Below are 27605 nucleotides of genomic sequence, written 5' to 3'. Positions count from 1 at the left end.
GGCCATCTTGCTGGCCACTGCCTCTTCCATGCAGCTTTGACAACAGTCCTGCTGACAGAATTTGTGTGCCTTAGGCTGACCCAGAGTCACTGTGAGTCCTGGATCTCCAAGCTCAGTAATAAACCAGTCTTCTTGAAAAGAGTGGACACGTCCCACCTTTACAATAAAGATGTAAGTTTGTATTTAAATGTTACCATTGATTAAGGTACAGTGGATTATTTTATTAGATAGCAATAAAGCAAATTACCCAAATAACCCTAGGTCCATCCAAGTATTAAAACAGATACTATGTAAGCCCTCACACAGTAAGATTAAAGGCACGTAACTGGCATATAAACCAGAATGTATTAGGCTACTGTTGTATTTAAATAACTGTTTTCTTGTTTCCTTCTGCGGGTGAGGTCTGGAGGGACCGCACCACCGTGGCTCTAGAGTCCCCGAAGGCGTTGCTGGCGGAGGCCTGGCCGGGCCCGAGCTGCTGGGCCTTGCTGGCCGCCTCGCCACCGGTGGTGGGGCCAACCCTGCCCGCGAAGCCTGAGCCGAACAGCTCCTCCATGAGGCTGTTCTTCTTGTCCCGGAACGCCGTCTCTTTGGCCTTGGCCCTGGCGGCCTTGCCGAACGAGGGCTCGTAGCCGGCAGGCTCCAGCTGCAGGTCCTGGTCGCTGCGGTACTTGCCCGTGCCCATGCTGTGGCGGCAGCGTGGGCTGCCTGAGGCCAGCCCGCAGGACGTGGGCAGCCCGTGGTGCAGGTTCTCGGTGGCCTCGGTGAAGGAGTAGTGCTTCCGCTGCCGCGGGGTCTTGCGCGGGTACGGCCCGTGCTCCACATCCTCGGCCGCCCGGGCCTCGAGCATGCCACCCACTTCAGCCACTGCCTTGGCCGGGACCTCAGCCTCTGTGACCTCGGGGGCCTCGCTTCCCCTTGGGATTGGCTCTACTTCTGGTGGGATGACTTTCTTCTCTTGATCTTCCCTTTTCTCCTCTTGCATCCTAATAGTTTCCACACAGGCTGGTGGTTTTGGGTGTTCGACCTCCATTGGTAAATCTGCATTGGAAAGATGAAGATTAAATGCTCTCAGACAGGAAACAGAAGCACCCCGTCCCCGTCCCTGTCCCCGTACCCATCTCCGTCCCCGATTGCTCAGTGGCTCAGGGTGCAAGCTGAGGGCCTGAGTAATCCATCCTGTCCCTGGCATTCACTAGAAAGCAGAATCCCAAAGCTGGGGCATGGCTGTGCCCGACTGTATGCCCAGCACCGTGGGGCTGAGACAGGCAGATCCTGCACTAGGCTAGCGGGGAGCTTCGTTCAGTGGTGGCCCTGCCTCAAAGCGGCAGGCCGAGAGTACTGGAGGCAGTGGACATGGTGGCCTGCCCCGGTCCCCACCGGTGTACTTGGGGCTGAGGGTGTGGCTTAGTGATGGAGCACTTGCCTAGCATGCCACGGTGCCAGGTTTCATGCCCCAGCCTGTAAAACCAACCAGCCCCAGACAGAAAATCTCAGTGGGTTTCCATTTCAGAATGGCATGTCAGCACACCGCTCTAGACTTGCAGACAAGCCACTGAAAGGACACAAGGTGAACACGGACACTGACACACGGAAGAGGGCATTGCTGATAGGGTTTCCTAGACTGTCCCAAATACATGGGGATTAAGAAAAAAAGATTATTCATGCATAAAAAAAGATTAATACTAAGAAGCTTGGCCGGGTGTTGGTGGCGCACACCTTTAATCCCAGCACTTGGGAGGCAGAGGCAGGTGGGTCTCTGTGAGTTCCAGGCCAGCCTGGTCTCCAGAGCGAGCGCCAGGACAGGCTCCAAAGCTACACAGAGAAACTCTGTCTTGAAGAACCAAAAAACAAACAAAACAAAACAAAAAACAAAAAAAGAAGCTCTGTTCTCTGAGGATATTAAGATATGTTAAACATGAATTAACACAAGACCCTTTTCTACTCATCAAACAGGACTCATTTCCATCAGAAGCTGAGGGAATGGCCCACTGAGGGGGTGTGTAAATTGACTGTTTCTAGTGGAATTTAAGTGAATACATCTTAGGCCCAGCACTTTCATATCTAAGAACAAGCCCACACAACCAGATGGCTGCAGGACTGTGTATGCAGCAAGCATGCTTTAGTTCAGTCAAACGCTGCAAATATGCCAGAGGAACAGTTGGTGAAGGGCAGACATCAGGGTGCAGTTGGGGTTCTGGGCAGCTATGGGCAAGCGGCTTTATGGGAATGACGATTCTACACAACAACGTGAGCTACAGGCATTTTGCATTTGTTCCTGTTGGTGTGTTTGTGTGCGCACACCTCACCATAGTATATTATCAAACAATTTATCACATGAACAAATTCCCCAACTTGGCTTAAAAATAAGTGGAAAGGGCTGGTGAGATGGCTCAGTGGCTAAGAGCACCAGCTGCTCTTCCAGAGGACTGAGTTTCAATTCCCAGCACCCACATGGCAGCTCAGTTGTCTGTAACTCTAGTTCCAGGGGATCCATCAAGCTAGGCATGCATGTGGTACACATATCTCTGCATGCAGGCACAATACCCATATGTAAACACATTTAAAAAATAAGTGGAAAAGTCAAGTGAACACTGACCTCGGGGAATGCATCAGCCTTATGAAGGAATGCTACCAAAGTTGTTAATTTAAACTTTGGTTGACTTCACAGCAAAGGCATGGCCCTGCCAGGTCCTCTACTCAGCTCTCCTCTCAGGCTTGAGGAAATGCTCACTTTCTGCTCAACTTTTCTAAGGAAAATGACAATCTAAAATTTTAACTATGTGATTATCAGTCATCTGTCTGGGTGCAAGAGCTACATGTCAGATCAAAGGTGCAGATCTGCCCAATGGCCACCTGTCCCCAAGAAGCTCTAGGAGGCAGTGTGCTCTTCAGACAATGAGATTTGCTATGCAAAGATGAGGACAGGGGCTGGGCGTTGGTGGCACACGCCTTTAATCCCAGCACTGGGGAGGCAGAGACAGGTGGATCTCTGTGAGTTCGAGGCCAGCCTGGTCTCCAGAATGAGTGCCAGGATAGGCTCCAAAACTACACAGAGAAACCCTGTCTTGAAAACAAACAAACAAACAAAACAACAACAAAAGGATGAGGACAGGGTTTAACAAACAGAAGATTCAGTGGGGAGGCAGGTGGTCATGGGAACCTGAGGGAATTCTGGGAGATCCCAGCTGCATCCCTGCAGCAGCCAGGCCAGGACCCACCCATGCATCCTCACTCCCTTTTCCTCCAGGCTCCCTGCTACCAGGAGAGCCAGGGCTCTGCCCCGCCCCGTGACCTTGGGGACTGACTTGACTCTGCCTGCAGGCTGGTTGGCTGAGGCTCCTTACACCCACAGGGGCATCGTGCTCTGAGTGGCTCTCCAGAGCTTGACACTAGTGATCTGAGGTCTGGACACTCGTTCTCTGACCTCTTCCTGTCTTGGATCTACCCACAGGAGTATGTTTTCCAAGGTAATTCATGACCCTGTCCACTGAGTGGGTCTGAACTTGGCTGTGAGGCCCATTGTGCCTGGTAGGAGACCCTTTAAAGCTGTTCAGTTACCTTCATATTTTCTCTTAGGCTCCTCTTGCTTTGGAAGTTTACACACACAGTAAGAAATTTCATGGTTTATTTCAGTTGATTTTTCTTTATGGCCAATGCTTCCAATTGTCTTTTTACCCTATAATTTAGAAAAGCAGTAAAAAAGCATGTATTTGGTATATAGAAATATAATTTTGAATTACATTTTAAAATAAATATCCATGCTTTTTGTATACAACGAATGACTGCTTTTAGTTGTCCTCCCCCCCCCCTTCCGAGTTTCTTGTCAAACAGTCCTGGCTGTCCTGGAACTCAGGCTAGTCTTGAACTCAAGAGTTCCACCTGCCTCTACCTCCTTGTGTTGGGATTAAAGGTGTGAGCCACCACATCCACAGCTAGTCTGTTTTTGTTAAGACAGTTTTTAGACAAAGCAAGATTTCAGAGTTCTCATACCTTCGCTGTCCATGACGGGACATCTGACTTTTGAGTTTCCTGGTGTCTCATATTTACAAATGGTAAACTTTTTCTGTCTGCTTGTACTGATTTTGTTGAAGAAACTATAAAATAGGTAGGTAAGATATGAGAAATGTTTTATATTCAGAAGCTTTACTGCTTTTGAATATGAAGTAGCTCTTAAGCATGCAATATAACCATACCATATAATATTATAGGACACGTTTAGTAAATAGGCAACATGTGGGGGTGTTTTCCTCTTTTCCCACCTTCCTTTTGTCTTATTTTAGGCCTCAGAGGTTATGAGCACCATGCTGTTTTGTTCTTCTGGTAAGGGGATTGTGGGAGGCCAAGCCACTGCCACACCATGCCAGAGCACCTGAGGCCTGGTGAGTGGCTTGTCCACGGTATTGAACACTGAAACTTCCTCATGTTGACAGCAGACACACCATCTTTTCCCGTAGGCATTACTCAGACTACAGGTTACAATCCTGGGTGAGGGCTGGAGAGATGGCTCAGCGGTTAAGAACACTGACTGTTCTTCCAGAGGTCCTGAGTTCAATTCCCAGCAACCATGTGGTGACTCACAGCCTCCTTAAATGAGATCTGGTGCCTTCTGCTGGCATGCAGGCAGGATAAATAAAATCTTAAAAACAAACAAACAAACAAAAAAACAATCCTGGGTGAATGGAGGCCAAGAAATGAGAGGTTGCTGCCTTTGAAGGCAAACCTGGCTGCTACTGCTCTAGAGGTGAGGTGAGGCTTCCACAGTGCCTTCTCTGAGCCGAACTTGAGGCTGGGAGGGGTGCACATACTGTTTTACACAGCGTGTGTGTGTGTGTGTGTGTGTGTGTGTGTGTGTGTGTGTGTGTGTGTGTGTGTGTGTGTGCATAAGCGTGCCCGTGCGTGTGCACTTGTGTGATACTGACCAGTGATGGTTACACGGCTGTAAGCATTTGCTCACACCACAGGTACATGCTATAAAATGTCCTCAAACAGCTTCGTGTCCAGAAGCTGCACACTGGCTTCTACATCTCCTTAGAGGGCTCTGTTTGGCTTGTTTTGCTCCTGTTTTGTCGGGGGGGGGGGAAGGAGGGGCAGAAGGCACTGAGCCCAGTGGGAACACGAGCATTGCTGTTTCTTTGACGGTATCGCAGCTCCATTTCTACGATCACAGAGTGCATTCCATTGCAGACTCAAGCGGCTGTTGAAGGGTTCCTATATAAACCTGGAAAATATTAGCCACTTAAATTAGTTTTTGAGCAAAAGAGACCAAGACATACCTTTTGGGTAGTCTTCCTTTTCATGTAAATTTTTAAATATCCGATTAGTGTAGATGTTTTTAATTTCCAGCTCACGATCCTTCTCCTGAAAAGAGCCACAGTGTCAGTTTCCCGTGAACACTTGCTTTATAAACCTTGATTTAAAAGGGCAGTTTAAGAGAAAAGCTCTGCTGGGTATGGCAGCCACTGGTTACACACTGTCATTTAAAAGTGAAATAAAGCTGGGCAGTGGTAGCGCATGCCTTTAATCCCACCACTCCGGAGGCAGAGACAGGCGGATCTCTGTGAGTTCGAGGCCAGCCTGGTCTACAGAGCAAGTTCTAGGAAATGCTCCAAAGTTACAGAGAAACGCTGTCTTGAAAAACAAAGAAAAAAAGTGAAATAAAATAAAAATTCAGCCTTCAGTCCCTCTCCCCATACTTAGTGACCACGGTATTGCACAGCAGATATAAAGCCCTTCATCCCAGCTTATGTTGGACTGTGCACATGGGTGTGCAGTGGGTAAGCCCTACAACAGGAAACCATAGTTTTAAACGAAACAATGCTTTTGAATCATAGCACAACAAAAGCTTTCTCAGTCTTTTTTTTTTTTTAAGATTTTATTATGTATACAACATTCTGCTTCCATGTATATCTGCACACCAGAAGAGGGCACCAAATCTCATAACGATGGTTGTGAGCCACCATGTGGTTGCTGGGAATTGAACTCAGGACCTCTGGAAGAGCAGTCAGTGCTCTTAACCTCTGAGCCATCTCTCCAGCCCCGCTTTCTCAGTCTTAACCTGTTGGGGGTAATAAAAGAACTAAGAACCTAATGTACCTCCTGATGTTATATATTGAGACAAGCCTGCCTGAATCCATCTCCATTCTACCTCTGACCATGAAAAAATGTCAGTGAGGGAAATATGACAGACCCCTGTCTGTCTGACCTATAGCGTATAGGCTTTATACTCTTACAAGTTTTTTAAAGTTGTTTTTGGAAGGTTTTGTCAGAATGCATATATGTGCGCCATGTGTGAGCCTGGTGTCTGCAGAGGCCCAGAGAGGGGATTAGATCCTCTGGAACGAAAGCTGTAGTGAGCTGCCTTGTGGCTCCTAGGCTGAACTTGGGTCCTCTGGAAGAGCAGCCAATGCCTTTTTTTTTTTTCCCCCCTTCCGAGACAGGGTTTCTCTGTGTAGCTTTGGAGGCTGTCCTGGAACTCACTCTGTAGACCAGGCTGGCCTCCAACTCACAGAGATCCTCCTGCCTCTGCCTCCCAAGTGCTGAAATTAAAAGGCATGTGCACCACCAACGCCCAGTCAGACAATGATTCTAACCTCTTACACATTGCTTGTCCTTTATTCTTATGCTCTATTAGTCATAAAATTTTATTTTGATATGTATGTAAGTGGGTAAGAAGTAATATCTTTTCTAGAGTGTATACTTCTAGAAGCGAAGTATTATGGGCCATCTCCCCAGTTCCTGCTCCCTCATGATTTGACAGTTAGCTCAGAGACTGGAAATGCCAACAGTGATGGCTGTGACAGCCTAAGCCTATGGAGGCCAGAGGAAGGTGCTGGATCTCCTGGAACTAGTTAAGACAGTTGGAAGCTGCCATGTGAGTGCTGGGAGCCAAACCCAAGTCTTCTGCAAGAACAGCAAGTCCTCATAACTGATGAGCCATGTTCCAGCCCAGAGTGCTTTCACTCACACTGCTTTTGATATAGGTTTCAGTGTTTATAGGGGCACACATTTTGGTATTGGGAGAGCTCAGTCCTGTCTTTTGGTTTGATATGAACGTAATCAGCTGACAGATTGACTGCTGATGAGCTGATTCGGGGTTGGGTACAGTCAGAAGGAAGCAACATGAGGGATAGTCCTTAGAAGAGAGAGAGGACCTGTGACAGAGCTGGGCCACACTAAGACAACAGTTTTGGTACACCACGCAGGACACTTGTGTGACAGTCAGCAGAAGAAGATGGACCACAGATGAGAACAAATGTCACAAATGCTGTGGGAGCATGAGAGGAGGCGGCAGCGTTTTGGTAGGTGCTCCCTGGGGCTCACCTGCAAGCCCAGGCCACAGCATCTCACTGGGATCTGTGGAAGGCTGACACCCATTGAGTGTGTTGTATTCTTCATTGGCTTTCTGTTGGAAGTTCTCAGACATGGTTTTTATGATGTGTTTTTATTATAGCCACTTGAACATGTGCTCCTCACCTGTAATCAGATGTTTCTCTCCCACCCACCAGTTCCCAAATAAGGACACGGAGGCTTATATTAATTGTAAATGCTTGGCCAATAGCTCAGGCTTATTATAAACTAGCTCTTACATTTTAAGTTAACCCCTATTCCTTATTTATGCTCTGCCATGTGGTGGTACATAGTGGTGCCATTAACCTGGCATATTCATCTCCTGCTCTGTGTCTGGCTGGCAACTCCTCTGACTCCACCCTTCGCCATCTCATCATTCTCAGTTTGGGGTTCCTGCCTAACTTTATCCTGTTCAGCTATTGGCCAATTAGCTTGTTTATTAAACCAACCATTTGACATTTATTCACACAGTGTACAGAGGATTATTCCACAGCACTTACCTATAATTTATTTGTGAGAATAATATCAGTTGGTTCATGAAAGTTCCTGCTCAACTTTTGCTTGGTAAAGTGGAGTCACCCAGTATGAAGCACAACCTGAAGCCAATGTGCTATACAACAAAGGGTGGCTTAGAGCCAGGCACAGTCTGAACTCCATACCCAGTAGTGAACAACTCAGACTTAACTACTTTCCTTTACACACCCACCGTCTCTGACACCACTTTCCAGCCCCAGAGTATTGTAATCAAATCCTAGTTTTAATTTATCCTGTCAGTATTTCAGGGTCTACAATAGAAAGGAGTGTGTCTCTTAGAAACCTGAGGACAACACTGGGCAGTGCTGGTGCATGCTTTCAATCCCAGCACTCAGGAGGCAGAGGCAGGCGGATCTCTGTGAGTTCCAGGACAGACAGGGCTGTTACACAGAGAGAAACTGTGTTTGGAAAAAACAAAAAACAAAACAACCCCCCCCAAAAAAACTCACCAAAATTAAAAACAAACAACCCCCCCAAACCTGAGCACAATAAAATTATACCTATCCTAAAATTAAAATAAAGTATCAATGCCATCAAATCTATTTTTTCACATTTTTTTGCAATTGTCTTTCAATATTTTTAGAGTTTGTTTGAAATGAGGTCCAAAGTCTTTGTTGTGAATTACCTAGTGGATCCCCCCCCCCCATTTTTTCGCGACAGAGTTTCTCTTTATTGTTTTGGAGCCTGTCCTGGAACTTGCTCTGTAGGCCAGGCTGGCCTGGAACTCACAGAGATTCACCTGCTTCTGCCTCCTGAGTGCTGGAATTAAAGGCGTGCGCCACCAACGCCCGGCTACCTAGTGTTCTTTCACTGAGGAGCTGCACACATACCTTATTGGTGTGCTTTGCTGCTTGTATGTGGAAGGCATGGGCAGATGAGTGTTGATTACTGCTAACAGCTTCTCTGGGAGCCTTTTCTGTACTCATCTGAGCTGTGTGTGGTCTGAATCAGGGTGGTTCTTTGGCATGAATTCTCCAGGGGGTGGGGGGGGGAGAGACAGGGATAAGACGGGACACTGCCTTTTGGATTCTCTTTTGTCATGTTACTGGCAATTAATAGCCATTGATTAGAAATATTGGTTCATTGGGAATTAAAAACTAATGATATTCTCTGGCCCTATTGCTCCTCCTTCTTTATTAAATGGAATGATTTGTAAGGAGAAATGGCCCCCTTCACACCTTTGGGTCACTTGGACACAGTTCACGCAGGAAAGTTAAAAAAAAAAAGCGTTATCTTTTAAAAATGTTTTAAAATGCTGGTTCCCTAGCATTCTCCACAGACAGCAGTCACCGAGTCACTGGTGTGCACGCTGTTTGAGTGTACCACACACCTGTGCAAATGTGCGTGCCCAGTAGGTGATGCACAGAGGACAGAAGAGGGCACTGGCTGGCCCTCCGACAGTCTGTGTATTTCTCGCTGAACCTGAGGTGCCTGATGTCTGGGCTAAGCTGGAAGCTAGCAAGTCCCAGCAATCCTCCTGTCTCTGTCTCCCTCAGAGCTGAGGGTAGGTTATAGGTGTGCATGGGTCACCCAACTTGTTACATGTTTTAAACTCGTCTTAATGATTGCACAGCAAATGCTCCTAATTGTAGAGCTTTCTCTCCAGACCTAGAGTTTTGTTTAAGAATGGTGGACTCTTGGATTTCATCATTTTCAACTGTTCAATTATTATTTTTCCTTTATATAAAATGCTATTCTTTGATAATTCTCATATATATATATATATATATATTATATATATATAGTATTCTGAGCACCAATTCATCCCATTCTAATCTCATACCTCACTTCCTTTTGTTTTTTTAAATTAATTTTTGAGTCAGGGTCTTGCTGTATAGCCTAGGCTGCCTTTGTCTTGAATTCTCCTGTTTCAGCCTCTTGAGTGCTGGGATGCCAAGTGTATATATCATGCCTGACTATCTTTTTTGCTTGTCCCCTACAAGGTGACAGTTTCTCTGTGTGACAAGCCTTGTACATTTCACGTACAGTTCTAGACTTCTTTAAGATGTTCTCATTCTCTTTGAACCAGTGGACATTAGTGGTGTCCTCTGTTACTCAGTCTCATTGGGGACATGCAGCTTCTAAAATAATACACTGGGAAGTTGTACTTATACTTCAGATCAAAACCAGGACTGTGGACTTTTATTTAACTTTTTCTTTTTCCAGTGTTTTCTTTTTTCCATTCCCTAGAACCCTATTTAGAAGGGCACCAACATTATTTACAATGTTTCCAAAGCATCACACCATCCCCAAAACACACACACACACACACACACACACACACACACACACACACACACACACACACACACACTATGTTACTTCTGAAACCATTCACATTTGTGTGTGAAGTTATCCCAACTATGTCTGGCTAGAGTTCATTAAAATTTCTGTGCTACGTCACCTGGAATGGCATTTCCCCATGTAATACATAGTTGGTGTGGATTTTCAGTGACAGCTTTTCAGGTTTTTATACTTATCTCTGTGTTGTGGCTGTACTGTTGTTTATGTTACAAAATGACAATGAAGACAAGTCTTAGGAGAGTGAGTGAGTTTCTCTCACCACAATGCATAGTGATCTGACTGCTCACTCTCTCTGCTCATAACTGTCTAAAGAACAACTTGAGGACATCATCGGTCTAAGTTACTGTGGTGATTGAGACACTGTTTTGGAAGGAATACCTTAAGCTTCTGATGCAGCTGTCTCACTTCCCCCTGCAGGGTCTTTGTCGCTGTTTGAGCTGCTAGCGTCTTCCGGTTTTCTTTGGCCAACTGCCGACTAAAGGATCGATTGTTCAGCCTCAGCTGCTTTTCCAAGTTCTGAAAACAGTATATATTTCAACTACTCTGTAGCCAGCGTGGTGTCATGAAACTTGACTGCAATGAAACGGGCTACATTTATGACAGGTGCACATTCAACACAACTTTAGTCACTGGCTTAAGGGACAAACATTAGAACAAACAAAACCAAAGTCCCAGATCTCGGGTCTAGACAATAAATATATCTCCTCAGCCCAGTGCCCAAATGGTCAAACACACCCTGAAGAACCAGCAAGTACAGCCAGAGTCAAACCTAACAGTGGGACCCAAATGCGTTATTCTGCTGTCCTTGCAGATGGTGGCCTTGGCTCCTTTCCCTACAAGGTGCAGCCCCAGTGCAGGACAGGTGCAGCCCCAGTGATGGACAGGACTCCTAGAGATCAGGCGTGAAGGCTGTAATGGGCTCCATGCCACCCTCCACAGTGCCGGACTGTCCGACGGGGGAGGGGGCGACAACAGACACCTGCTAGGGGTGGCCCCCAGATGCACTTGCCCCCAGATGCTAACCTAGGTGTAGCAGAGTGACAGGGAGTACTGAGAGGTGTTGGTGCCCAACACCCATTCCATGAAAGACAGTCTTCTTTGAAAGAAAACCTTTCCAGCAGGACAGTACCATGAAGATGTGGGTGATTATCATAGAAAGCAGTCGTCTTTTGACAGCCAGGGCCTGTTGAAAATCTGTCATCTCTTCAGTTACTTCAACTCCATTCCTCCCCTTCTCCCTTCCCTCTCTCCTGTCTCTCTTCCCTTCTCTTCTCCTCCTCTCTCTCTCTTCCCTTCCCGTCCTCTCTCTCTCTCTTCCCTTCCCGTCCTCTCTCTTCCCTTCCGTCCTCTCTCTCTCTCTTCCCTTCCCGTCCTCTCTCTCTCTCTTCCCTTCCCGTCCTCTCTCTTCCCTTCCCGTCCTCTCTCTCTCTCTTCCCTTCCCGTCCTCTCTCTCTCTCTTCCCTTCCCGTCCTCTCTCTCTCTCTTCCCTTCCCGTCCTCTCTCTCTCTCTTCCCTTCCCGTCCTCTCTCTCTCTCTTCCCTTCCCGTCCTCTCTCTCTCTCTTCCCTTCCCGTCCTCTCTCTTCCCTTCTCGTCCTCTCTCTCTCTCTTCCCTTCCCGTCCTCTCTCTCTCTCTTCCCTTCCCGTCCTCTCTCTCTCTCTTCCCTTCCCGTCCTCTCTCTCTCTCTTCCCTTCCCGTCCTCTCTCTTCCCTTCCCGTCCTCTCTCTCTCTCTTCCCTTCCCATCCTCTCTCTCTCTCTTCCCTTCCCGTCCTCTCTCTCTCTCTTCCCTTCCCGTCCTCTCTCTCTCTCTTCCCTTCCCGTCCTCTCTCTTCCCTTCTCGTCCTCTCTCTCTCTCTTCCCTTCCCGTCCTCTCTCTCTCTCTTCCCTTCCCGTCCTCTCTCTCTCTCTTCCCTTCCCGTCCTCTCTCTCTCTCTTCCCTTCCCGTCCTCTCTCTCTCTCTTCCCTTCTCGTCCTCTCTCTCTCTCTTCCCTTCCCGTCCTCTCTCTCTCTCTTCCCTTCCCGTCCTCTCTCTCTCTCTTCCCTTCCTGTCCTCTCTCTCTCTCTTCCCTTCCCTCTTCTCTCTTCCCTTCTCCTCCTTCTGTTTCTCCTCCCTTCCCTTTTCCCTTCTTCCCTGAGAAACATTATTTTGAAATAACTAAACTGTGTGGACACAAGTCTGTCATCGTCAGACTGAGGGAGACAAGAAAAGCAAAGGGGGGTGAACAGACAGACAGTAATACTCTGGCAAGGGGCGGCAGCCTTCAGTAGGAGCTGAAAGCAGGTGTTCACTTCAAAGGGTGAGTCCCACTGCACACAGAGGGCCTGTGGTCCACAGGAGATGTCCTGTGAGGCCATCAGACCAGCTGCTTCCAGACAGACACCATCAGGCTGGAGCGAGTGCCTGCTCACTCAGGAGCAGACAGCAGCTCTGCGGCTTGAGCTCCTCCTTCCAGCCCCTTCCTTCCTTCCCCACATGTGGGGCTCACAGCCCTTGGGTGTGACTTAAGTTTACCCCCTCTCTCAATACTGGAACTTCTGAGATACAGACCTGTATTTTTTTGTCATTTGTCTCCATTTTCGCTGTAAGAACAGTCAGCCTGCGAGTCAGGTCTTCTCTTTCTGCAAGGTTTTTGTCTTCTGAAAGTTTCTGTAGGGCCTGCAAGGCGTCTTTGGTCCTCAGCAACTCACTGTCGGTTTCTCGGAGTTTCCTTGACACAATTCGCTCCTTCTCCTGGGACTTCCGAAGAAGCTGCCGTAGGTTCTTCACCTCATTCTGGTGCTTCGCTGTGATCTGAGGCAGATTGTTCTGTGAGTTCACATATTTCCCGATAGCTTTCAAGTGCCTAAGCTGAAGCTGTTTCAAAAACTGGTTCTCTATGACAGTGGCTTCCAGCTTGCGATGTATGTCGGCTAGCTCATTCTTCAGCTCTTTAATCTTATGAAGCCTGGCTGACAGTATCCGATGTGTCATGGCATCTCTTCTTTTGGCAATCGTTTGAATTTGAGAATTGAAAACTGAAGCATTCCAGATGTGCTTTTTCTCAGCTGTGATGTCCTTCTGGCCTGTGTGAGCAGACAGTGCAGATGGTTAGCAGCAGTGCACAACTGTGGCAACCCCCAAACACACATCAGTGCCACGGCACTAGGTGGCCAGAGAAGGCTCACTGAGTCTGCCTGCTGCTGGCTGGGCACTTTCTTTACACACACGTTTCTAACTGACACAACCCTTCAGTCCAGGTGCATCTATCTTGTTTCTGCAGGTTTATTTGAAGTCATCCAAGGTTATTTAGTCATGAAGTGACAGAGAATGGACTGAAAACTACATCTCGGAGTCTAAAGCCTGTGTTTAGGTATCTGCTGTAAAAGTTACTCAAAAATCCTGCCAGGTGTGGAGGCCCATTCCTGTATCCCAGCACTGGGAAAGCAGAGGCAGAATGATTGCCTGAGCTAAATGAGATGCCATTTCAAACAGAACACAAAGTATATTAAAAACTATTGTGCTGGATGGTTTTATGTCAACAGCACAAGCTGAAGTCATTTGAGAAGAGAGCCTCAATTAACAATATATCTCCACAAGATAAGGGTAGAGGCAATCCTGTAGGCCATTTTCTTAATTAGTGATTGATGGGGGAAGGCCCAGCCCTCCCCGGGTGGGTGGTTCTGGATTCTATAGGAAGGCAGGCTGAGTAAGCCAGGAGAAGCAAACTAGTAAGCAGTCTCTGCATCAGCTCCTGCTTCCAGGTCCCTGTCCTACTGAGTTCCTGTCCTGACTTCTTTGGATGATGAACAGTGCTGTGGAAGTGTACCTGAATAAACTTTCCTCCCCAACTTGCTTTTTGGTCATGGTGTTTAGAGACCAGTTCAGTGTGACATATGTCAGACATTTAAGCCACCACACAGTTCTCGAAGTAGGTTCTGAGATGACCCCCTTCAGTCAAATGTTTTTGTTTTTATTTTATGTGTATGGATGTTTTGCCTGTGCACCACATATGTGCCTGCACGATTCCTACAACTGGAGTTATGGATGGTTGTGCGTCACCACGAGTCCTGAGAATCAAACCAGGTCTTATACAAGGACAACAAGTGCTCTTAACTGCAAAGCCACCTCTCCAGCCCCTAGTCCAGGATGCTTTCCTCCTGTTAAGTCAATTCAGGTTCCAGAGGACGGGTGTTCAAAGGCTTCTACATGAGGTTCTGTAACTCCAGGGCCTGTCTAACCATGACGTCATGTGCTAAGATCATGTACATGAGGGCTGTGTAACTCCAGGGCCCGTCTAACCATGACGTCATGTGCTAAGATCATGTACATGAGGGCTGTGTAACTCCAGGGCCCGTCTAACCATGACGTCATGTGCTAAGATCATGTACATGAGGGCTGTGTAACTCCAGGGTCTGTCTAACCATGACGTCATGTGCTAAGATCATGTACATGAGGGCTGTGTAACTCCAGGGCCCGCCTAACCGTGATGAGGTCTGTCCTTCCCTACTATAAAGGGGTCTTTAGCTCTTTGACACCCTGGTGAAAGCTATGGGTATTTCCCTCTGGAAAGCTCAGAATACATACAAACCTCCCCAAATTCATAAGTGCACAAACACACCCATATTAGAAGAATGATCCCTCCCCCAGGGTAGACGGAGAACTGATGAGCCTCCATATCCTGAAGTGGCACAGAGCATCCTGGACACATCTGGTAGCATCAGGCTGGGGAAAGCAGTCAGTAAACACAGCAGAGGAGACCCACAGACAGCAGGCTCCCCATCAGTTCCTTCCAGATACCATCCTAAGGAGTCCATATTAGCGCCCATTGCCTAAAAGAGCTCTGCTGGACAAGGCTACAGCTTCTTATTATATAATTATCCTTAATTTATGTTTCCCAATTCCTTCTGTAACAGCTCACCCATTGTGGTGGTTTGAAAGAAAATAGCCCCCAAAGGGAGTGGCACTATTAGGAGTTGTGACCTTGTTGGAGGAAGTGTGTCACTGTGGGGGTGGGCTTTGAGGTCTCTTTTGCTAAAGCTTCCCTCAGTGTGACAGCCATTTGACTTCCTGTTGCCTGCAAGATGTAGGACTCAGCTCCAGCACCTTGTCTGTTTATATACCATCATGCTTCCTGCCATGATGACAATGGACTGAACCTCTAAAACTGTAAGCCAGCCATCCCAACTAAGTGTTTTCTTTTTTAAAAAGATTTTATTTATTTATTATGTACACTGCTTCCATGTATATCTGCACACCAGAAGAGGGCACCAGGTCTCATTAAGGATGGTTGTGAGCCACCATGTGGTTGCTGGGAATTGAACTCAGGACCTCTGGAAGAGCAGTCGGAGCTCTTCACCTCTGAGCCATCTCTCCAGCTCCTTTTCTTTATAAGAGTTGCTGTGGTCATGGTGTCTCTTTATAGCAGGAGAGACCCTAACTATGACAGCTGTATGGAATATTCAGGAACATGCCCCTGTAACTGACTGTGGACCATCGTGGCAGGGCTGCAGCCTGGCATGGCCGTCTGACTGCTTACCTTTAAGCTGGGGGATTTTAGAAGAGTTAAACTTCCTTTTCTCCATCTTCCCCAGAGGCTGCTGTAGCTGATGTCTGTTGGCTTCCGAGCACTCGGAAAGAAAACCTTCTGAGTAGTCATAGTGGGAAGCCAGGCTTCTGTAGGAGCACTGCGACCTGCTGTAATCCACACTCCCATTGGAAGCCCCGCTGTTCTGGGACAGGTTGTCAGCTTTGTCAGGGCTACTTCTGCCTTCTGCAGACCTCCTGTTGCCTCCTAGTGCCAGGCTGGGGAAGTGCTCAGTCGTGTGTGCTTTTGTTGTGTCAGCCAGAGACATAGTCCACAACCTAGTGTGAGAAAAGGGTGCTTCAGTTTGTGAGCACTGGCACTAAAACGGGCCCATGCTTCAGTGCACTTTCTTTTAATACAATGAGTAATCAGGAATGTCAAACAGCACTATTTATTTATTTAGAGACATGTGTTCATTGTGCAGTCCTGGCTGGCCTGGAGCTTGCTATGTAGAACAGGCCAGCCTCAGAGTCACAGAGATCTGCCTTTCTCTGTCTCCCAAGACTAGGATTAAAGGCTGTGCCACAATCTCCAGCTCAGAACAATGCATTATTAAACAGCATTTTCTGGAACAGTCTCAATTTGGTCTTATATTATTTCTACATGAAATACAGGGCCTTAGGACCAGACATAAAACTATATCTGATAACAACACTGGTAACTTTTTGATTTATTTCTGTGTATGTGAGTGTTTGCGCGCGCACGTGTGTGTGTGTGTGTGTGTGTGTGTGTGTATGGATGCAGTACCTGTGTGTGTGTGTGTGTGTGTGTGTGTGTGTGTGTGTGTGTGTGTGTATGGATGCAGTACCTGTGGAGGCCAGAAGAGGGCGTCAGATCCTCTGGAGTCACACATGGTTATTGTCTGCTGTGTGGGTGCTGGGAAGCCACTGCCCCTTTTAAAGGTGTAGCCCAGAATGGCCACGATTTATGTTTTAAAAAAGGAAAGCAAAAGCAATGAGTCCCCTTTGTTCACTGGCTCTTCCTTCTGAAGGGATCTGGAACCCAGCCCAGTATTATAAACATGTTTTTAAAATCTATTTATTTATGAGGTTGAGGTGCACATATGTGGAGGTCAGAGGACAACTTGCCAGAACCAGTTCATCTGGGCATCTTCAAGTCAGGCTTGGTAGCAAGCTTCTTTAGCTACTGAATATGCTACCCCTGACCAGGCTGGCCTCAAAGTCTAATCCCCCTGTCTCTGCTTCCCCACCACTAGGGTTATAGGCATGCTTTCATGATCAGCTAAGTCTACACGGCTTGTTAAGAGCTGTTGAGTGACCTCAGAGGTAGACTCAGTGTCATCCAAGGAAGAAACATTAGGATTCTCTTGGCGTGTGCTATTCGAACTGAGCATCTGAAACGGATATGATAGGAAGTCACACACAACAGTTAGAGCCCCCAAGTCATACACTGAGCACAGTTAACTTGAGTTGGAGTGCAGAGGCTCAACACTTCTTTATGAGGCTCTGTAGGACGACAATCAGGCTCCTGAAAGCGCTTGCCTAGTAGCCTACCTCATTACTAGGATGAAACAAACCAATCCATCGCAGGCGTCTCTAAAATCATGGCTTTTTCATTCAGTTCTCAATTCTGTCAAGAAATTGAGAAAGCAAGAAAGCAAAAGAGATATTAGCTGGTGTAATATTCTTTGCAACAGGAACGCAAAACTCTCTAGTGGGAGCTTTGAGTTCCCTAAGTTGGTTTCTGCCTTTTGCTGCATATGTTTAATGCTTTAAGCCTTCTTGGTTGATTAGAAGTATTATGCAATTCGTGTTTCCCCACTAAGAATCTCAGCCATATGGCCTGACTAACAATACTAGTGTTTTGATGAGCTGCTGTCTTTATGATGTACAGACCATGTGTGCATCCACAAAGGGAGGCTCCCACAGGTCAAAGGGGAGGTGACCACTCAAGCTTTGCAGCTCAGGCCTGGGTCCTTTTCTGCTTTCATGATGTGTACAGATAATAGAATTTCACATAATCCCAGCACAGAGAATTCTCTTTTATGGGTAGCAGTGGGCAGTATTCCAGGCAAAGGTCCTGCTTTGTGAACTGCTGCCTCTGGATTAAGAATCCCAGATGGGCTGGGCAGTAGTGGTGCATGCATTTAGTCCCAGCACTCGTGAGGCAGAGGCAGGTGGATCTCTGTGAGTTCGAGACCAGCCTGGTCTACGAGAGCGAGTTCCAGGACAGGCTGCAAAGCCACAGAGAAACCCTGTCTCAAAAAACAAACAAACAAAAAAAAAGATTCTCAGATGTTGGTGCTGGAGAGATGGCTGCATTTCTAGAGGACCAGGGTTCAGTTCTTAGTATCCACACTGCAGCTTCCAACAGTCTGTAACTCCAGTTCCAGGGGACCCAACACCCTCATCTGGCCTCCACAGGCACCAGTCATGTATGAGGTACACAAGCAAACGTTTAGGCAAAGCGCCCATGCACAAGGAAAAAAAAAAAAAAAAAAGGAATCCCAGATGTTGAAGCAGGACACTCTAAAGGGCTAAAACTAATCTGTGGTGTTGAATAATATTTTAACTAGGCAAAGGTGTGTTACATTTGTTTATGCTGCAGATTATTACTTTAACTGTGCGAAGGTGTTACTTTTGTTTATGAAAAGGTGTGTTACATTTGTTTCACCTTGCCCACCTAAGGCACCTGATTGGTCTGAAAAAGCTGAAAAGCCAGTAGCTAGGCAGGAGAGGGATAGGTGGGGCTACCAGGCAGTAATAGGCGGAGAAATCTCCGCTCAAACAGGGAGAACAAGAGAGAAGAGGGAGAATGAGGGAGACATCAACCAGGCAGACAGAGGAGCAGTGAAAGTAAAACACACAGAAGGAAGAAAGGTAAGAAGCCCTGAGGCAAAAGGTAGATAAAGAGAAACAGGTTAATTTAAGGTAAAAGAGCTAGCCAGAAATATGCCTAAGATAGGCTGGGCCTTCAAAACCATAAGTCTCTGTGTCATGATTTGGGAGCTGGTCGGTGGCCCAGAAGAAAAGGCCTGGTGTACCGTAGCTGTTCCTCCCTGTCCCTTACAGCTTAGTCCCTCACTTCCTCTTGCTTGGTAAAATCCAATTCCCTCAACAGTGGCCACAGGTCTGCAGGGTTCCCATGCCAGCCAGAAGCCCCTCTGACCCCATGGATATGGTGTCTTTTGTCTGTAATTCCCCGACTAGGAAGCTGAGGCAGAAGAATTGCTATGAGGTCAAGACCAATAGGGGCCGAATATGAGTAATAAACCAGCCTGAGCTACAGAGTGTCTGCCTGTCTTTCACTCAAAAAAAAAAAAATCCCCAATTTAGAACACTCTTTCAAGAGGTCCTGAACTTGGGATGTAGCTCAGAGGTCTTGAATACATACTTAGTATTCAAGAGGCCCTCAGGTCTACAAAAGGAAATGAAAGTGGTGATATTTGTTTATGATCTAGCAAATAAAGTTTGCCTGAAGATCAGAGTGCAAAGCCAGCCACAGTAGCCAGCCATAGAGGCCAGGCAGTGGTGGCACACATTTTTAATCTCAGCAGCCACACTAGTCAGCCATGGTGGTGGTGCATGCCTTTAATACCAGCACTAGACAGGAATGTAAGGCTGGAGGAGACTGGAGTCAGTCAGTCTGCAGTCACACTGAGGACAGGATCACCCCTTTGGTGTGAGCCCTGGTAGAGGTAAGAACTCTCTAGTGGTTGGCTGTTTTGCTTTTCTGATCTTCAGCTTGAACCCCAATATCTGTCTCTGGGATTTTATTATTCGTGATACAAAAGTCTTTTCATACCAGCATGGTTACACAAAGAATTAACTCAAGAGTGTTTCTCTTCTGAAATTTTTTACTTTTAAAACAATTTTTTTTGTTTTTTGTTTTGTTTTGTTTTTTGAGACAGGGTTTCTCTGTGTAGCTTTGGAGCCTATCCTGGCACTCACTCTGTAGACCAAGTTGGCTTCGAACTCACAGATATCCGCCTGCCTCTGCTGGGATTAAAGGCGTGTGCCACCAACGCCTGGCCTTAAAACAAATTTTGTGAGTGCAATTGTGTGTATGTGTGATTGAGTGCTCACATGTGAGTAGACACTTTTATGGAGATGCTTCTCCTCCTGTCCTGACATGGGCTCTTAGGATAGAACTCAGTTGTCTAGGTTTACCTGGAAAGCACTTTTACCCACTGAACCATTGGGCTGGTTTGTTTTTTGTTTTGTCTTTTTCTTTAGAGACAAGGTCATGTTGAGCCCAGGCTGGCATTCAGCTACGTAGCTGAGGATGACCTTGAACTCTGGATCCTCTCTGGATCCTCCCTTTCTCCTCTCTCTCTCCCCCCCTCTCTCTCTCCCTCCCTTTTTCCCTCCCTCCCTCCCCCTCTCTCTCTTTGTCTCCCAGAGCTGAGATCACAGGTCAGCACCAGTACGCAGGGCTGCAAAGTGCTTTTCATGCTGCTGCACTTTGAAATGATGGCAGGGAGTGTTGGTACGATGCATGATAGATGAGATTGAAGTAGACAGAGCTACACCTGGCCGTCTGTACAACCTGACAGACACCAGCAATGGACTGGATTTATGAATGTGTACAGGTGTTTTGCCTGGAGTATAGTGCCTGCACAGGTTAGCACAGGGCATGGAATCTCTCAGAACTGGAGTTACACATGGATGTGACCTGACATGTGGGTGTTTGGAGAGCTTCCTGCTCTTAGCCACTGTGCAATCTCTCCAGCTCAGCCTCTCTGGCTTTCTCCATGGTGACTGTGCAGCCTGTGCACAAAGGAAGCTGCGTTCTTTCACTGTATGGGGCTCTTTCATTGTATGGGGGTATTTCTTTTCCTTGCTTGGGTGCACAGGACAGAACCTCTGAGGATGGTGAGACTGCATGTTTTGTTGTGAATTTTAGGAGGAAAACATCCAATCTCTCACATTTGATACTGTATCAGCTACTTTGAAAAAACAAACATATGTCCTTTATCCTGTGGTGGACAGGACTTTCCCTTCCAGTTACTGTTTGTTTAAGGAACTAAGGTGAGTGCTAGGGAAAGCGGAAATAGACAGTGGAGGGAGGGAGAGAGTGGGCAGCACAGACACAGACACACTAAGAGGCCAGCACTCACCTGGCTGGTGTGAGGCGCAGACTCAATGGCGATGGCGTTAGGAGTGAGAGTCATGTGGTTGCCTGCCAAAGGCCTAGAAAGTGTCCACTGGGAAACCACTCTCACACAGGGCATGGCATGGCTATCCCACTGGACACTCGGAGATGCCACAAGGAAAGCAGCGCTGCTTCTCCCTCCTTGAGCTCAGCCTGAGCTGGGCCTGAGTTTTCACAGGGTGGTGAGGTACTGCCTAGGAGGCCAGGAATGCTCCAAATTAACCCAAAGCTTGCTAATAATGTTGGGGGTGTTCTCTTCCCTTTTCTTCTTCTCTTTTGAGACAGGGTTTCTCTGCGTAACTACCCTGGCTGGCCTGGAACTCACTCTGTAGACCAGGCTTGCAACCTGCCTGCCTTTGTCTCCCAAGTGCTGGGACTAAAGGCGTGTGCCAGCTTGAATGTTAGGATTTTAACTTGGGCACCCATTTATGGACTGAGCAGCAACCAGCTGTTGTTTGTGATGTCCAGGCGCTGTGGGAAGGACTTAACGGCTCTTATTAGGCGAGTGAAGAAACTGGGTAACCTTATAATCAATGCTTTTGACTTGGATGTCTAGTTCTGGATTGTGGCCACTTGTTAGCTGTTTTAATAGGACACCCTTACTGTCCACTATTGGCTGCTGAGGATCACTGGAATCTGTTACCAACCGATTTGGAGAAACAGACAAGTGATTTCTTTGACAAATCATCACATCCCTTCCTTGAAGTAGGGAGCAGGGATAAAGAAGGGGATTGCAGCCAGGCATAGTGAAATGTGCTTTAATCCTAGTGCTGGGGAGACAGAAGCAGGTGGATCTCTAATTTCAAGACCAGCCTGGTCTTTGCGTTTTTGAGACTGGGTCTCTATGTGGCTCTGGCTGTTCAGAACTTGCTGTATACAGACCAGGCTGGCCTTGAACTTGATGAGATCCACTTGCTTCTGCCTGTGCTACCACTCCTGGCTGCTGTGGGGGTCAGTGTCGCTTCTCTGCTATCTTTATGTGGGTTTGGGGGATTGAACTCAGGTCACCAAGCTTATGTGGTATGTGTATGTGCACCACGTGTGTGCCTGGTGCCCTCAGGGGCTAGACGTGGGCATCAGATCACCTGGAACTGCAGTTACAGGCAACTGTGACCTGCTGTGGTGCTGAAATCAAACGTTCGTCCTCTACAAGACCCGCCAGTGCGCTGAACCACTACGCCATCTCTCTAGCCCCCACCAAACCTATTTTGTGTTAAGTTTACATGAACATAGGCCTACTGTTGGTTAGAGGAGTACCCATACTTAGCATAAACACCACCCACCACAGAGGTGGAACATTGGTATTCTGGAATTCCCAGGACCCTAGAACTGTGCTGAAATTTCTACCTGTTGCTGAACATGGCTGTTTGGGTTCACCTGTGCTGGCAGACTGAGTTAAGACCCATCATTGGCAATGTAAACCAAAGAGTGAGAGTTTTGACTCTTGCAGGTCACTGTGGCCAGCAGGGAGATGTGCCCTGCTCTCTGGAGTTGACAATCTGCTAGATTCCAGTTTCATCATTGACCTGTTATAAATTCAGTGATGACTAATATGAGCAGGAGTGCATTTTTAACTTATCAAACTGTTCTAGAGTGTCTGTGAACTAACATGACTAGGCTGCATCTCACAGTTCCCAACAAATACTAATGCTGTCTCCACATGGGAATTTCTGATTACATGGCACATTACGTCCTGGCTCAGACCCCAGGGTGCTTCACTAATCAGCACATCCAGAGAGTATTTGTTTAGTGCTTGTTAGGTGCGGGTTAGAAGAGCAAACTGTCTTCAGGGTGCTGAAATAAGCAAGTCAGTAAATGCTGCCCAGTGCCCGGCCTTCTTTGCTGTGGTGACTCAGGAACACAAAACAAATGGTACCGGCTGTTACCATGGAGACTCGAAGGTATCTGTTCAGGGACTGCATCAGACCAAAGGGGCCACTACTCATGACAGCAGGAGACCTTTGCATTGTGTCTGTCTATTATGGGGAATCTTCTAGATCAAGGTGTACACATGAATTATGGTTATACACTGTTTTTTCAATCCTGATTTTGCAGTAAGGCAGATTAAACACACACACACTGAAGTATTTAAGGAGGAGTTACTGCATACCTGTTCCTCTTTTTTCAGACTCATCTGGAGATGACCCGTATGCCTCATTCGGAGCACTCTTTACCACAGGACTTATCACGTTTCCAAGGTAGGACCTTGGACATGTTCTTGTCTCTTTTGAAAATAAAGACGATTTCAGGAAACCCTAAAATATTACAAAAGAGAAATGTTAATCTTACTGTTGTTAGAGTTTCTTGTCCTGCCAGGTCCCACCGCTGCTTCAGCCCCAAAGAAGCACACAAAGACTTAGATTAATTATTAAACTGTTGGTCGAATGGCTAGGGCTTCTTATTGGCTAGCTCTGTCTTAATTATTAACCCATAATTACTACTCTATATATTTCTACATGGCCTTATCTTACCAGAGAACGCCTGGTGTGTTCTATCCTCCAGGTCCCTTCGTGCTGTCTCCTCACTGCCTCTCTGCTTACCTTTCTTAGAATTTTCCTCATCTCCTAGGTGTGGCGGCCTCATTGGCCACACAGTGTGTTTTATTCATCAACCAATAAGAGAAACACACACAGAAGGACGGCCTCATTAGTCTCACAGACACATTTGTCTAGGAATAGCATCCATCTATCCTCTACCTGGGGTGGCTTGAACGAGAATGCTCATCTTCAGGCTCCTATGCGAATGCTTGGTCTGCAGATGGCAGAACTGTTTGGGGAGGACTTGGAGGTGTGGCCTTTACTGAGGTGGGCTTTGAGATTTCTCTGCCTCAGGCTTCTGGATGAGATGTGAGAGCTCGGCTACTGTGTCAGTGGCAGGACTGTCTGTGGACATGCTCCTTACTGTGGTGGTCTTGGGTTCTAGTCCCCTGGAACTGTAAGCCCCAAAATTAAATGCTTTCTTTTATAAGTTGCTTTGGTCATGGTGTCTCTTCATAGCCACAGTAAAGTAACTAAGATACTGTCTATGTTCGTCTGTACTATAGATTACTGTATATATCATACATTGGGGCCTCTTGTATTCCCCAAAGAGAAATCAGTTATTGGCAGTTGTAGTTACACTTCTTTTTAAAATTTATTTTGTGTATGGGTGTTCTGCCTGCATCACACATACACCTGCTGCCTGGAGAAGAGGGAGTTGGATCCCCTGGAACTGGATTACAGATGGTTGTGAACCACCATGTGGGTGCTGAGAATTGAACCTAGGTCCTTTTCTGGAGCAGCCAGTGCTCTTAACCATTTCCCTAGTCCCCAACTGCAATTATTTGTGACTGTCAACTTGACAGGATCTAGAGTCACGTAGCTGACACCTAGCTGGGCATGACTGGTGAGGGTTCTTTTACATAGGTTCACTGAGGTAGAAAGACCTGCCCTAGAGTGGGCGGCACCATCCGCACAAGTTAGGGCTTTGGTGGGTAAAAAGGAGAAAGTGAGTTGAACACTAGAACTCACTCTCTCTGCTTCCTGACTGGATGTGATGTGACCAGGCAGGGCTTCATGCTCCTGCTGCCATACCTTCCCCAACAATGATTTCCCTCAGACTGTGAGCCACAACAATCCTCTCTCTAAGTTGCTTGGTCAGGAACATGGCACTGACTGGGAAATGCCTGGCTGTGCCATCAGACAGCTGTGTGGAAGTAAGATCTGCAAGAGTCATACAAGAGCCTGTATTTTAGCTGCCGGCTCGTTTTTTCTGGTGTTCAACAAAAGGCTATTATGTGTTAATATAAATGACAATGTCAAAGAAAAGGCCTCTTGGCATGACTGGTAGGGTCTTGGTGTTATTTTAAAAGCAGTGATTATTACATATGGTTCTTCTCAGTGGGTTTCATGACTTACAAGCTTTCTGACCATTAGAATTACGACCATAGCTCCTCCCTGCTCCCCCAGTTCTTGGGATTCACCTATGACCCTGTGAGAAAAATCTGAATACTGTATACTGAAGTGACTACTAATTCATACGTATAGTTTAAATGGTAATGACTATATTTCTTCCTCACATTATCCTATGGTGAGGTTAACTGTCATGCCCTTTCTTCAGATCCCTGTATCATAGGCCCTTGCAGGCAAGGTCATGGGAGCAATAAGTAACTGTGGACAAAGTGACAAGAAGTCCACCACGGGGGGCCGGGCGTTGGTGGCGCGCTCCTTTAATCCTAGCACTCGGGAGGCAGGGGCAGGTGGATCTCTGTGAGTTCAAGGCCAGCCTGCTCTACAGAGTGAGTGCCAGGATAGGCTCCAAAGCTACACAGAGAAACCCTGTCTCGAAAAACAAAACAAAAAAAAGTCCACCACGGGCTAGATGTTATCTACAAATCCCAAGTGAATTCTTTTTTAAAAATATTTATTATGTATACACAGTGTTTTGCCTACATGTGTCCCTACAGGCCAGAAGAGGGCACCAGATCTCATCACAGATGGTTGTGAGCCACCATGTGGTTGCTGGGAATTGAACTCAGGACCTCTGGAAGAGCAGTCAGTGCTCAACCTGTGAACCATCTCTCCAAAGTGAATTCTTACTGCATTCCTTACCCTAAAATAATTACTTGATGGGTTTAACATATACATGTTAAGAAAAACATCTTAAATGAAAACACAAGATTTTGGCTGGGTGATGGTGGTACACACCTTTAACCCAGCACTCAGGAGGCAGATCTCTGTGAGTTTGAGGGCAGCCTGGTCTATAAAATGAGTTCCAGGACAGCCAGAACCATTACACAGAGAAACCCTGTCTTGAAAAACCAAAACCAACCAACCAAACAAAACCCCCACAAGATTTGGCAAGGCATAAAGCCTAGGCTGAAATGGAAACGATCAATAAAACTGATGACAAATAAATGACAACTAATTTCCCTAATTTATAAAGAACTTTTAAAGCAACCCTTTAGTAAATGAGGCAGAGGACAGTGAATGGCCAGAAAAGCTCTTCCTTTAGCTGATACATGGCACTGAACAGGTGAGGAGGGTCAGGTGAGGAGGTTAGGATTTTAAAGAAAGCTGTTCCAAACACAGTATCTTCTAATATTGTATCTAATTTTTGATACAGAATTTCGAGGACTCTAAACAATAACAAAGTTGCTAAGGCAAGAAATTAGCTGATTTTTCAATGACTTCTAAGGCCCAACTCTAAAATCTACAAGTGAGCCAGGCATAGTGCAGCACACCTTTAAACCCAGCACTCTGCAAGTGGAAGGGGGGTGGGTCATCTCTGAATCTGAGGCCAGCTTGGTCTACACTGTGAGTTTCAGGCCAGCCTCATCTACACTGTGAGTTTCAGGCCAGTCAGAATTGCATATTGAGGTCCTGTCTCAAAAAAAAAAAAATCCATCAGTGAAACACATTTTTCTCTCTCCTCTTTCAGATAGACAGGCAGACACACACTTCTTCAAGAGTTGCAAGGTGAGAAGTATCAAGTTCCAACCTTTGGATGGTTATACATTGGTTTTGTGGGTTTGACATTTAACAATTGCATGCGTTTAGTTTTGAATTCATGGACACAGCAAACTCTTGCCTTCAGGACTGGAAGGCCAGCCTCTCTGCTTCCTCCAAGTGGTGGCAAATCATATTTCAATGAAATTGTATTAGAACACCTAGCAGTTAACATCGATCTTGTATGTACTGGACGTTCACACGTCGTGTGTCAGAACTATGTGATGTGTCAGGAAGTCACGCTGAGCACAAAGGTAAATGAGCATACTTTGCGGGAATCCCATGTTGGCAATAAACTAGTCTCAGGGTTCTGTTTTGTTTTATAGGAAAGAGATAACACCTCTGTGAGGATTATATAAATGGAGGGTTTAGGTCTCTGGAACATCCCTTCAGTAGGGACTGTGGTCCTCACCACAGGGTCAACTGACCACTGACTGAGACCTCTGATCTTTATAAATCGACTGTCTTCAGAATTTGTCACAGCTATGGAAAACTGACTGACATGAGCCTCAACCAAGGTGCGTGCGCGCAACACCAGGAAAAGTGCGCAGGACTCGCCACCAAGGCTGGGTGGCTTACAGGGTGTTGTGCGGAGGGGCGAGTCTCCGGCAACTGGGTGGATGACGAGTGTGGAAGCAGCCTGGCTGCAGGGTGGTCAGGCTGCGGCCCTGACCGCACCCACCCCACCCCACCCGCCTGACGTTCCGAGAAGGCGCCGGGCTGCAGGTTCACATTTCGGGCTCCCTGGCCTTCACGTGCGCTTGGCGTCTCTGGAGCTGGATGCATGCGCCCAAGCGGTGGTGTGGACGGAGAGCAGATTCAAGGTCGTGTCTCGTGGGGCCGGCCTGAAGCGAACTACGTGCTGGGAGGCCCCGGGGGAGGCCGGGCTGTGACACGCGGCCCCACCGACAGGCCCGGGCGATGCCGGCGCTCGGGCTGCAAGGAGAAGCAGCAGGCCGGCGGGGTGGCGAGTGCACGGCGGAGGCTCGGGAGTCCGAAGCCAGCCAGCCCCCGGGGGCGCCGCCGAGGCCAGGCGAGCCGCGACGCCGGACCCCCGCGGGGAGCTGGTCGGGCGGCTCCCCGGAGGCGGGCGCCGCGGACCTGACCACGACTGCGGGGGCGGCGGCGGCGGCGGGGCCGTTACCTGTTCCGCGCTGCTCCCGCAGGGGCCTCCACCCGGGTCCTAGGGAAGCGCCGGCGTCCGTCGCCATGGAAACTACGCGGGGCCTCCTGGGGCCGGAAGTAAGGACCC

The 27605-nt window shown here is 47.3% G+C and overlaps 2 protein-coding genes across 8 annotated transcripts in view; one reads left to right on the top strand and one right to left on the bottom strand.

Moving 5' to 3' along the window:
* Positions 1 to 250: 250 nt before the first annotated feature.
* On the bottom strand, positions 251 to 27605 carry Lca5l (lebercilin LCA5 like). 2 transcript variants are annotated; one of them, XM_027415688.2, is made up of 10 exons: positions 27498 to 27605; positions 22978 to 23122; positions 17267 to 17342; positions 15705 to 16030; positions 12737 to 13251; positions 10567 to 10704; positions 5277 to 5361; positions 3994 to 4097; positions 3562 to 3679; positions 251 to 1041 (listed from the first exon to the last, which is right to left on the bottom strand). In XM_027415688.2, exons 3-10 carry the CDS (start codon positions 17269 to 17271, stop codon positions 365 to 367), a joined length of 1968 nt encoding a protein of 655 aa, XP_027271489.1. In that variant the 5' UTR covers positions 17272 to 17342; positions 22978 to 23122; positions 27498 to 27605; the 3' UTR covers positions 251 to 364. The 2 variants fall into 2 exon arrangements, with proteins under 2 accessions (XP_027271489.1, XP_035300162.1); XM_035444271.1 differs by lacking the exon at positions 3562 to 3679 and having other exon boundaries at positions 803 to 1041.
* Get1 (guided entry of tail-anchored proteins factor 1) overlaps positions 22999 to 27605 on the top strand; it is a 35426-nt gene continuing 30819 nt past the window's right edge. For 3 of the 6 annotated variants that reach the window (XM_035444272.1, XM_027415694.2, XM_027415689.2), the window contains exon 1: positions 26455 to 26607. In XM_035444272.1, the coding sequence (XP_035300163.1) occupies positions 26578 to 26607 (30 nt within the window). In that variant the 5' untranslated portion in view covers positions 26455 to 26577. Of the gene's footprint in view, positions 23066 to 26285; positions 26324 to 26453; positions 26608 to 26695; positions 27178 to 27605 lie in introns of those variants that run through there. The other 3 variants (XM_027415696.2, XR_004769818.1, XM_027415692.2) reach the window with 3 other exon arrangements.

This window comes from Cricetulus griseus, chromosome 4 (assembly GCF_003668045.3).
Source record: "Cricetulus griseus strain 17A/GY chromosome 4, alternate assembly CriGri-PICRH-1.0, whole genome shotgun sequence".
NCBI lineage: Eukaryota > Metazoa > Chordata > Mammalia > Rodentia > Cricetidae > Cricetulus > Cricetulus griseus.
Note: the sequence above shows the minus strand (reverse complement) of the source record. Positions and strands in the feature narration are given on the sequence as shown.